Raw genomic sequence first — 13,081 nt, 5'->3', positions numbered from 1 at the left:
TTTGTATGCAGAGGATAACAAAATGCTGTTGATTTTGAATTTGACTTTAGGAAGCTGATCTTTATTGCTAGTTGCCACTTGGCAGATTTTTCCTTCTGCTGTGAAATGTTTGATCTAAAATTTATGTTTGGAGAAATGGAAGCAGTGATGGTTTTATAATATTAAAAAAAAAGTGTATAAATTCTATCCTAGTAGATAGACATTATTCATAAGCAGAATAAACATCCTATAAATAAGATTAAATTTCAAATAAGTAACAAAAAACATGTAATATGCCAATATTGTTCTGCTTATACAACACTGCTCTGTAGCAGAACAGCTTTCTGGGGCTTGAAGCAAGGCACTGATCAGTGTCCGGATGCTTGCGCAGAAGCAAGCTTAAAAGGTAGAGCTAAGGGAAGTACACACAAATGCAATGCACTACATAATAAATAAAAGAAATGTAGAATAGTTTGGGTTATGAATTTTAACACACTATGGATATGACAGATTAAGAGTTAGGGAACCTCTGATACCAAAATTGTCCTTCCCAGCCCTACAGATATATGTGAGATACATAAAGGTTATTTCAATATCACTTTAGAGTATTGTTCTCACCTTCTACAGAAAAAGGAACAAAACAAATATTCATTAGCATAAGGATTGGAATATGACATCTTTTTTTTTTAGGGACAAATATATGTACCTATGGGTAATATCAAGGTTCTAATCCTTTCTTCATTTATTTCTTTAAGAATATCAATATAGTGATTCTTAAATATACATGTAACTTATCTTTGAGTATTTTAACAGTAGTTTACAAGCAGATATTGTAAACTAAGCTAAGTGGAAATACTGTGCTCTTCTACTGTTTTTGACTGTGGAATTATGAATATTTTTAGTATTGTTATTGTATATACTGGAAAACAAACACCAACCAAGATTGTTTAGGTTATCACTTTCTTTTGTGAAGAAGAATAATTCGAGAATTTTCTGATGAGGTCAGGTTTCAGTTACCATAGTTTTGGTTTGTGTCCAGAATTAACATTTCTTAATACCCCAGGAAGAAGTAGATTAAGTCACTACTGTTAACTGTCCATTAAACAGTTGACGTGCATCAACTGTTGACTTGGCTAACGTGCGTACTCACCTTCCTACCACCTTTCTAGTACCAAACCTATGCTTTCTGGAATTAAGTCTGCTTTGGCACTGTAACTCTTGTTTCTTAGGAGATCATTTCACTAAGTGAAAAATGCCTCAAACAGAGGTATTTAAAAATCAGCTACAAGCCTTTTTGCAACTTGTGAGGATACTGGACACGTAAATAATTTGTGTTTCTGTTATATGAAATGGAGTATATATGTTCCTATTGTCATTGATACATGTCCTTGACAGCAGAATTCCAGCCAAACTTTGAGTGGCATAGACGCATTAGCTCCATTACACTCAATGGAATCACATCACCTGAGAATCTGGCCTACAGCCCGTAACAAGACAGTCCTTTGGAGAGTAATAATATTTTATTCTTTCATCAATCACTCTCCTAGGTCTGTGGCTGTTCATGGCAGACTAAAAAATGTCATATTATAATCAAAAAAGCCTGCTGTGGCTATTTCACCATGTTTGCTCCCAAATTAACTTTACTAAAAGTGGCTCCAGTTCAGGAAAAATTCCTTCCAGAAAGCACAAGAGCCTGTCTTTAATAATGCAATATTTACATTTATTTTAAATATTCTGAGTACAGAGTGATTTCAAAACAATGTTCATATTCTTGATTTTTAGGCTCCAGGTGTTACATTCTATTTCCTCTGCTTTGACTATTTGCCTAGGACGTATGTCTGCAACCACGACAATAATAGATGGTAAGAACGGATCCGTTCCCTTATCATCCATGAAAGTGGGCAAGAAATCAGTAACGGAAGACCTCGTGACAACGTTCAGCTCACCAGCAGCATGGCTTCTTGTTCTTGCTCTGATTGTTACCTGGTCAGCAGTAGCTATTGTAATGTTTGACTTGGTGGATTACAAAGCCTTTGCAGGTAAAATTCAGCATATTCTGTTTGACATCTTGTATATTAAAATTTAAAAATTTATTAAGGAGTATGTATTATGTAAATATGCATGTCTCTCACCTTCTTGGAGCCAGCACAGTGTCTCTGCTGAGTTTACCAAGAGAGGAGATATTGTGAGAAATGTCAGAACATATTAGTTTACGCTTCATACATCTTTATAATTTAAATCTCTCCATTTTGCAGCCCATCCTCATCCTGGAAAATGTGTATGTTGACAGTAATATAATATGTATATGAGCATGTGTGGTGAGATTTCTGTTTCGCAATTTCTATATAAAATTATTTCAAGAAAAATAAAATTAATTATTAATTCACATTTTCTGAAATATATTTTAAAACCTTTCATAGTTGCCTTGAGTATTCTGGCATCTGCTTACACAGTTCAATGACAAGAAATATGCATATAAACTCCATCTCTAAATTCATCTTCAAAAACCATAAGCACAGAGGACCAGATTCTTAATATTAGCTAAGTCACACCCTTATCTTCAATAAGGCAATAATTCTATCCCAGTTTAAAACTGGGCAAACTGTCTGAACAAGATCAAGTTTTGGGGTACATATTGGTTACTGATGGCAAAGACGAAAACAAAGGCATGTGTGTGTGGTACAAGGACTGTGATTGTGGTTGAGGAATGGGACAAAAAGAATGGTGAATAGAAATTACCTCATTGCTATTTGATTTTTATGCCTTGTATCTGGCAATGATATATATGGAAAATAAAATGAACTAATTACCTATGTTTGTAAAGGGAGCATAGGGTTCAGCAAGCCACTTCTGCAGCAAAACTTTTGTGAGGTAAACAGTCTGTATTGACTCGGAAACATGTAAATGAAACAGAAAACAAATTATTAGGGTCCTTTTCTTTCTTAACTAAGAACTCCAGCTCTAAAGTTATCACGTCTGTCACAATAATTAACCAGGAATTGAAATTCAGACTTCAGCCTTTTAATTCAAAACAAATTGAGTTGATGTTTCAAAGTTAATTTCCTGGACTTTATTAGTTTACTGATAAATCCATAGATTTTTGTCCTGCTATATATCAATATTGACCTCAAGATTTACTTAAAAATCTTTTGAGACATAGATAGAGCTTGAAAGAAACTGCCCAATCCTGGATCAATGGATGACATAGAAGCCTGAAACGTGGTGAAAACGTATCACAAACCTCTGTTAAGTTTTCTGCTTCTCGTTTGCCCTTGTTTTTAGAAGGAACTCACTTGAGTCACAGCAAAACATAAAGTTCCTTTTGAGCAATCCTCCCAAAACAGGCATCAGATTTTAACTTGGACACAACACTCTTAATGTTACAACATCAATGTAAACCAAGAGAAACTACTATATTCTGCTTTTAATTTTCCATATTAACTGTCAACCAATCAATCAATCAAGTTCTTAATATATTTTCAACAAGCAGTCAGGAACCAGTGCATAATTCAGGCAAAACTCCTAAACTAAGCGATTCCTGAACTAGCTGTCAGCTCATGCATGCTCGATATACTAGTCAGGATAATGTTAAGCAATGAGAATCTGTATTCGTACTGGAGACTGAAGGAAACTTTCTAGGCAGATAGAAATCTGATGTTCATGTTGTATTGGTTAAATGAGCTTAAACCCCAAAGTTTTTGATGGAAACTGACATTTTCAGACCAGGCTGTAGAAATAAAAAAATGTAAAATTTAATCTGCAAGGCGAGTTCGTATTTTGTGGACATCTCTGAGAGATGATACTTTCGAATTTTGAGTTCATGAGTTCATTTCTTTTCTTTCCCAAAAATATTTTTGTTCCTAAGTGATTAATTAAGCCAGCACTTAAATCAGGTCTCAATGGTGAAATGCTAAGAGAAGGAACTGCTGTGCTCCTTCATACAGGATTTATTAGACTGTTTTCTATATTTACATAAATATAACAATGGCTACATAACTCTTATCACGACCCCTGGGTTTCAACTCCCAAGTTCCTGCTCAATATGATTTTTCCAGGTGAAACTCACCGATTTATAAAAATTCCATGGAAATTTCTGAAGATTTGAGATGGGACCACCTGACTGGTGTTATTGATACTAGAATGATTTCCACCCTCTGACAGGTTGGCCCTTTGCCTCCAGTGGAGGTATTGCCATCTTTTCATACAGAAAGTAGAATTTGGAGCATATTTTTATGTGACTCCTTAAATCTCTTGGGTTTGACACTGCTCTTTGAACATCCAGAACTGCATAAAAACAGTGAATAGTTATTTTCAAGACTGTAAGTTTAGTTTTGTAAGCATGATTAAAATGAAATTCCTAGTTTTTACATGTAAATGACAGATGGCAAAGAAATTATATTCAACTGTATATTTTTTGATCTATAAAACACAGAATATCCAGTGTATTTTTTCCTTAAATAACACTTGCCTTTCATAAGTCAGTGCATTCAATTTCTTTCCCATTTCTTCACCTGAAGTTCCATGAAGTTCAAGTTTAGAAAGTATGCATAGCATATGAATGAGGCAAGCTGAGAGAGCTGAACTCAGTCAGGAGAAGAGGAAACTGAGGGGTGACCTAAGAGCAGCTGCAGCTTTTCGAAGGGCACTTACAAAGATGACAGATGACAAACAGTTACCAAGATGATGTCCTCCTTGTATCAGGTGATGTAACAAGAGGGATATGGCCAGAAACTGCTGCCCAAGAGGTTCATGTTGGACACTGTGGGGGGAACAGTCTTTACCAGGAGGACAGCGCAACACTGAAACAGGTTGCTGAGAGGGGCTGCAGGTTCTCCATCCTTGGTAGTGTTCAAGATTTGGCCAGATGGCCATGGCTTGTCAGATCCAATATTGGCAACAGTCCCTCACTGAGAAGGATTGCACTAGATGAACTCTCAAGGTGCCTACTGATCAACATCTACGTGATTGCAAGATTTCATTAAAACACCTGTTAGAATCACATAAGGTAGCTAGAAAGCACCTAGACAGAGATCTCAGTGGAGAGGCAAAGATAACTAAGGGGCAGATTCTCCCCTTCTCACATACGAGGAGTGGATCTATGGACCTTTGTAGTCAGGATTTCACTCGCTCATTTCTACGGTTAATCCTGTTGATTTTCATGCAGGTGTTTCACACTGATTCCTAGTGGGATGACTTAAAAGCATACTGTGCACATCTGCAGAGCTAGCCCTTTGCCAGATTTGTGGGAAGCAAGGACCTGAGTTGGGAGAGCTCTGGGAGTGCTGGGTAAAAATTCCAACACACCTCCATACTGGGGCTGGTTCTGACCTACGGGCTCCCACCAGAGACTTCCACTACGTTTCTGTGCCAGAAATGACCCTCTCCATAGCAGAGCCGCCAGTAGTGACTGTACTGCTCAGGGCTAACTGCTGCAGAAAATAGGAGCAGGCTGACATAGTAAACCAGGCTGGGAACTGTGTGGCTGAGGAATATACACAGAATTGCTCCTCCTGATTACGCTACAGAGCTGCTAACCTCTGGCCAATAAAGGAAGTGTAAAGCCCTAAATTATGAGTTTACCTAGATTACACAGAGATTCATGGAGCTCAGTAGAAACACAATACATCAGCAGAGTAGAAAGTATTTTAAACTTTAACTCAAGCATTGTTTTTTAGTTCAACAATTAACAATTTTGCTCTCACTATCTTAAAGGCAAATAATTCCAAAAAGACATAAAGTATTAGTATATGTATTTTAGCTCTTACGTATTCTTTTATCAGTATAAACTTCACGTTGCCTCTATGATTACAGAGTGCCAACCCATAGGTTATGCTTCTTGATTACTATAGTTTATGTTCTTTTAGAAGTAAACTATCAAGTTTGGGAATTTTGACAATTTATATAAGATGAAATTTGTCCCAGAAGTAACTATATGCAAGTGAGGTGTTTGGTTCCATCTTAAAATAGATGTGGTAAATTACTCATTTGGGGACCCCTCTATTCAGTATTTGAAAAGAAGAACTGAGGGAGGCTAAGGGAGGATAACACTTAGTTTTTAGATAGCTGAAGTTAGATGACATGAACTCAAGCTCCACTCATAGAAAGATCCATTTTGCGTAATTTTACACATCCAGATGTGTAACATGATTACTGTATATTCTATAGTACTCTGTAGTATTCAGGAGGTGCTGGTTATGATATAAAATATTGCAGGAGGACCCTGTGTTATGGGGTGCACACGTAAAGCTGTGCCTCCTTGGTGGTTATGTGTCAGTTTGTTCAGAGGTTAGAACAGAGATGGGATTTGCAAGTCAGCTTTGGCAGTGGAATTTGAGGAAAGCATGAGCCAAGAATTAGATCAGTGCTGAAATATTCGCCCCTGTTCTATCTACCCGGAAGAAGGAAATTAAATTTTGCAGTGTTTCGGTTTAGTGTGTTATGTTCATTCCTTTGAGGAAAGAAATTAAAGCTTGCATTCCTATCATGTTGTATTGTACAACCATAAACATGACTGAAATATTTCTAATGTGGTATGAAGGTGACATGCATTACAAAAGCCTGAGATAAGAAACTATGAATCTCAAGCACTGTGTAGCGTGTATGAATATGCAAAAAGTTACATACCGCTTTGGAAGATCTCTTATACATTCTCAGAATTTTCAGAAATGCAGAAAAAAGATTAATTTTGGTTTGATGTGTGCTTTGCAGCAGTTTGTTATTACTACCATCCTTTGTGTTAGAAAATACACCTTGTTAATTGGCCTCATAATTCATGAATGTATTTCACGCATTTCTTGTACACATAACTGGATTATATATTTTAATTGGTAAATGTAACTAAATAATTTAAGATTATTTTAGTCCTAAAAAGATTGATTGCCCAGGAATCCATGTTTGCTAAAGGGCTAATAAAGTGTTCAGAATTCCCTGCCATCTCTGTGACCAATTACAGCTAATTAACACTACCCTAATTTCAGCTCCAGAGTGTTTAATATTCAGAGTAAATTGATAGTGATTTAGCCAGTCACCTAAAGGCCAGACTAAATCAAACCTAATGAAACCTCACCAAATCTATGAAACCCAAAACTATCCACAAAATAATCTAAGTGAAAATATAGCGCGCACACACAACACAGTGAGCTTGCCACCTTATTGTGACTGCTTTCATAAAAGAAAAAAGAGCAGGCTCTTTGTTGTGGATAATTCAGTTTGCTCAACCATAAAGAGGCTTTTTAGAGACTTGCAGCAAAGGCAGATCTCTGTGGAGGTAATGCCTGCCAATGACAGGAATGGGGAGCAAACAGAGCATGGAGGCACGGAGCTCCCAGCTCCACAAGAAGCAGCAGGGATTCCACCCAGATGTTCTCTTTAATGCTTTTGTTGTTGTTGTTTTTTCCTAAGTTAATGGCAAAATGTCTGACCAAATTGTTGTGGGGTGTCCTACATCAGCTTCTGACTAACACAGTCTGAAGTCACCGTTTCCCTGCCTTAGCTTGCAGTCACTTCTATTACTATCTTGTAGCCACAGAAAGCTTTTGGCTGGCCCTGGGTAGTCAGGATGATATACCTATTAATATTCTCCAGTAGAGGAAAGCACACGGACAAAAAATTAGGAACAATATATTCACATGAACATCTGTATTTTGTAGAAAAAAAGGCACACGAAGGTAAAGAACAGGATTCCAAACAACTTGTACTGTATAGTTGATGCATGGACATTTTTTTCCCAGTCTCCTGCATGATAAAACTGTACGGTGCAAAACCTGCTAGGTGCAGAGCGTTTGTTTCATTGTTAAGACAAGTGAAAGTCAGCAAAATATGGCTATTCTACTGGGTTTTTGGGGGGGGGGTTTGGGTTGGTTTTCTTTTGTGATATAATCATTATTAAGAATATATACATTCATTTTTCTCCTGGAATGTCATCACACTGTAGTCATTCTGTTGGGCTCGTGTTCACTGGATGCTTTTAAGAACTGCAAAAAGAAGAGTGTACTTATATTTACTCTTGTGTTTTATGACAGTATATCCACCAGTATTAAAACTCATAATATCTTTGCACTTATTCAGGAAAAAGAATGAACTTCTAGCTTAGTTTAAAGTACCAGCAAAATTAATGGAACAAATAATTTTGTCTCTTGGTGCAAGAGGCGTTTCACAGTCTCACCAAATTGAAAGAATTGGTAAAAGCTTTTCCGTACATACAAAACCCTAGACAAACCTCCCTCAGAACAAAGGAGTGGGATGTAAAAAAAAAGTGTTGGCCCTCGCTGTGCTCACCTTGGAACTTATCAAAACAGTGCTATAGTCTTTTGAAATACAATTTTTACTGTATTTACAGGTGTCAATCCAGAGCATGAGTAAACAACTTACCTATTTCAGTTTCTTAATGAACTTCTTAATTGAATTATATGGGACTTCCACTAATGTACCCAAAACCTACAAACCAGGTTTTTTTCACTGTTTTCTATAATGGTGAAAACAGTTAAAGTGATTTAAACCCAATTCCAGTTTAAAAAAGGGCTGCCCAGATGACATCTTGTTTCCCATGTTTCACTCTGCAGCAAATCTCACAACTGAGCTACAAACCCCTAGAAAATGAGTTTATATTGGAAAGAATGACAGTCTCTTGCAGTGCTGCAAGTACTGCATTCATTCCAAATGGTCTAGCATATACAAGATGATAAATTGTGCTAGATCAAACTTCATGAGGTCATGAAGTTGAAAATATGACATTTCAGAAACAGACTCAATGAATAGGGAAGAATCTAGGAAGAGAAATAAGTCTTGCATGCTTAAATGTGCTTCACGGGATACAAAACACAACACAAATTTCCTGCCCATAATGCTATCTGTGAAATTTCTAATTTTAAACAAACAAACAAAACCAGTAATTCATTTCAGTAACAATTGCAGCAACGTAATTCTTTGGTAATTTGCTGTTGAAGAAACTGAAAATAATTCAACTAGAATCAACTATATGTAATATATTCTTTTCAGCAATAGAATATGTTTGTAACTTGTGAAAATACCGGTGCCTTATTTAATCATGTTTTTACATTGTTCTGATTCGTACTGTATTATCTCACACCTACAGAGTATTGTTTTTCTTTTTAATGAACTCCAATTTCTGCTTCATAACAGCAGCCCCACAAAGATGAAATAACTCCTCACTTCACTCCTTAACTGCTTCCTTTAGTCAAGCGACAGCTGAGGATGTTCATAATTGCTAACGGTGTTTCTTCCTTTTTTTTATTGGCCTTTCTGGGGTTCATCCTGTTGCCATCCGCTATAGCCACCTATTCACAACATTGCGATGATCCCTGTTTACCACCTGGTAAAGACGTTCTGCCTGCAGTGTTCTGAATACGCGTGTGTGCGTGCGGTCTGCTGGCCAGCGATAACAAAGCATGGGCACCAGCGGAGTGCCAGGACGCGGCAGCACTGCTTCTCTGCTAACCCCCAAATCTGGCTGGCTGGGGCTGCAAAGTTCATTGCAATAGCCTCCTCCCGATTTTCACATCATGCTTGAAACAGATCTGTCAGCTAAGAGACGCCCTCAGTCAGGAGGTTCCCAGGAAATGGCGGCAAGCTGAGAGATCCTCATCTTACCCTCATAAATGCCCTTTAAAAATGCCATTGTACAATTATTTAACAGCACTGTCTTTTTAATTTGAAGTTAACATCTGTGTTCGTAGTCAGAGAATTGAATCCTTAGAATGAGAAAAAATAAAGCTTCAAATTATTTTAGATAAAATGTCTGTCTGTTTCAGAAAAAAACACCTAATTAGGGTCTGATCCATCAAATCAGAAGCCTTTCAGCTGATATCAAATCAAGTCATATAAATTGCATGTAAAGCCCATCCTAAACCTACATACCTGTCTGTATGTATAGCTGTATCAAAAGTACCTGAAATTCCTTGGTACTTCGTGACACTTTGTGAATTTCTTTCTAAATTTGGCAAGTAGGTTCTAGTTATAACTACTTTGTTTTCATTTTGGGTAAAATGCCTTTGTCCGCTTTCAGGTGAGGTTTTCTCTATGGACTTGACCTCAGTATAATTATCTAAGGCTGATATTAGAAAGAGCCAGGGAAGATTTATACTACAGACTGCAGTCTTCATATTTACAATTTAAGTACCCATAAAATGAAAATTACTGGGTAATGTTGAGTCTGAGTTTTCTTTGGCATTGTTTTTGTACTTATAATTCAATATACTTATAATTCAAAATTAAATTATTATTTTTATACTTATAATTCAATGATACCCACCAGAGTTTGTCCTGAAGCTCAGTGCTGTAAGCATGACAAAAATGTTAGTCTATGAAATAGGAAGATAAGACCTAAGGACACCTATGCTGATAAACTGGAATATTAATAATGGAAGACTTCATGTGTGTATTGAGTTTTTTATGTTAGATACTACTCTTCAGAAGACCACAGAGTAGAAACAAACTACTACTAAAAATAACAAACCTTAAAAATACATAAACTTTCAAATTAAAATACAGGTCTCTATAAAAGAATATTTTACTAAAACTAGGATATGTTTTATTATCACAAACTGGTGTTAGGTTTTTGTATTTTATCAAACATGACAGAAATTCTCTGTCTTCATCAGCTGTACCTTGTCAGTATCGATGAATTAGATTATATCTCATAGATCAATCTTTACACTAGATAATTACCATAATTTGTAATTTAATTGCATTCAATTCACTGGAGTCAAAATATGTAATTGATGAAAATCCAACAATTATTACATAATTTGCTGCAATTCATTAAAAAAAAAAACCAACAAACTTTTAAATAGGTTAAACTCGGAGTATATATTTCACTATTTGACAAGCAAAAAAGATTGATAGGAGACTACATTCCTGGCAGAGTTATTAAGACTGGAATAATGACTGAAGTGATTTGCACAGATAAATCAATTAGTCACTTTTTGTTGTACACTTCACAGGAATAAAGGACACAGACCATGAAACATAACAAATTTGCCTGAGGCGCTACAACAATCATACCATGTGATTAATCAATTCCTATTTCCAAAAGCCACTGTGAAAGGACGTATTATCAGTCCCGATGAAAAAAAGGTTTCTTCTGTTCGCAAAATACCACAATTTTACTGAAGTTGAAGTGACTTTGTCACTTTATGAAAATTGTCTTCTGTCCCAAGAACATACCTAATGCTGATTGAAGGACTTTGGAAGTCTGACATTGGTTGATTTCAAAGAGTTGTGTTAAGTGTGAGTTATTAATTACCATTAAAGGTACAAATTCTATTTTCAAATCAATTGGAGTTAAACTTGTGAGCCAAGGAGAATTCCAAACTGAAGAAATTAGTTGGTCAGAATTCTTGTTCTCAGATTTTGAATCAAACTACTGCTTTTGTACCAATAACGATGGAGACCTACAAAGAATTGTAGTAGTTTAATTTTGATGTAATAATCATGAAAGCCAGTTTCAAAATACACAGGGGGTTTTCAGAAGTATTTAATCCCCACAACACATCTGAAATTATTTCTTAAAGAATTATTTTAACCAAATTTACATATGTTTAGTAAAGAAAATCCAAACAAGCTTCCAAATTTTCTTGCAGATATCTACAACAGGTAACAAATATTCTCCAACCAAATTCAGTTGAGTTTTCCTACAATAAGGTTTTGTTGAAAGGTAGTATACAAAGTCCGATTCTTTCTCTGACAGCTTTAACTCTTCCAAATTTCAGCATTTGCCAGAAAGTTCTGGAATTAACATTTTGAAAAAAAAAAAGGCAAAACTGTTAATTATTCTCATAGCAGTGAAAGTGCCAGCAAAAGCAGAACTGAACTTTTACTGAACTGAAAAACATCTCTTATACTGTACCAAGTAATAAAAGACCATGGCAAACCAAAATGTTGTAGCAAAGCAATGTTGGTGGTAAAAGCACTGTTTTGGAATGCAAATAGTTTATCGAGGTGAATAGTGGTGTTGACCTGGAATTAATTATGAATGAAGCTAAGTGCTTAGCTAAAGTGTACAATGACAAGAAGGATTTAAATATGAAACGGCACCACTGATAGGATCCATGTCACATACCTCAGCCATATGAAAATAAGGTGTCAAGTCCATGCTAATTTTTCAAGCTTCCTTTCCTTCCCAGTCAATGAAAAGGGAGGGGCATCTTTGGAAATTAATTCATATAACCCTAAAAAAGATGTCAGGAGAAGGCGAGACTTGCCTTCTGAAAGTCACAGTTATGTCTTTCTGCTTTTGAGAGAGTCTAGAAACCACCAGGGATTCAACACCTGGCTTTCAGGTACATTTGGCTAGGTAGGATAATCTGAATTTAAGCTGTGATTAAATGAAATTGCATACTGTCAACAAAAAGTCTTCAATATTAATTGCATGTTTTACCACTGAGCTTAACCTGCTGAGTAACCATTCGCTTCTTTTCCCCTCCTTCCTCCTTCCTCCTTCAGCAGACATTTAGTATTTTTCTACTACGTTATCTAAGAGGAACAGTTGGCTCAGTCCCTGTTTACAAGTTCAGCAAAAGGTAGAACTTCACAGCCTGTATCTATCTGAGAAATACTCTGTATTCGTAAAGGCTCTTTACAGTTTAAATTCAAGATCCTGCCCCTGCTACTCCCAGCACAATATATGATATATCATATATCATGTATCATATATTAATTATAATTTATAATTATAGGTTAGTTGCAATTTATATATTGCATACTATATAACATATGCTAGCAAGAGAAGCATATTGTGAGCTTAGTTTTAAAATAATTTTTGTTCTAAGGCCTGTCAAGAAATGAAAAGTCAGACAGAGGACAGCTAATCCAATCTGAATGTGTTGAATCCAAGACTATTCTAAAAAAATTCATCATACTGTACCCTTGCTGGACATCTTTAAATAAAAAAAAAAAAAATCTAAATGACATTAAAATATTAAGCTCAAACTTTGTTACGAAAATCTGCATTCTCTCAGCTTCACTCTTGAAGCAAGAGTATGCAAATCCTCTGGAAATGGTTATCTTTCTTTGCATGTGTGTGAGGCAAATGGCATCTTTCTCTCTATTTGTTATGCCTTGAATTGCTTTATTTCCTTTGTTT

The 13,081-nt window shown here is 36.0% G+C and overlaps 1 protein-coding gene across 1 annotated transcript in view; it reads left to right on the top strand.

Annotated features, from left to right (window-relative positions):
• Window positions 1-1,813: 1,813 nt before the first annotated feature.
• The window catches only part of TRDN (triadin), a 45,616-nt gene continuing 34,348 nt past the window's right edge, over window positions 1,814-13,081 (top strand). The window contains exon 1 of the mRNA XM_009577079.1: window positions 1,814-2,018. Coding sequence (XP_009575374.1) covers window positions 1,814-2,018 — 205 coding nt within the window. The remainder of the gene's footprint in view (window positions 2,019-13,081) is intronic.

Source organism: Fulmarus glacialis, unplaced genomic scaffold (genome assembly GCF_000690835.1).
Source record: "Fulmarus glacialis isolate BGI_N327 unplaced genomic scaffold, ASM69083v1 scaffold5294, whole genome shotgun sequence".
NCBI classification, from domain to species: Eukaryota; Metazoa; Chordata; class Aves; order Procellariiformes; family Procellariidae; genus Fulmarus; species Fulmarus glacialis.
Note: the sequence above shows the minus strand (reverse complement) of the source record. Positions and strands in the feature narration are given on the sequence as shown.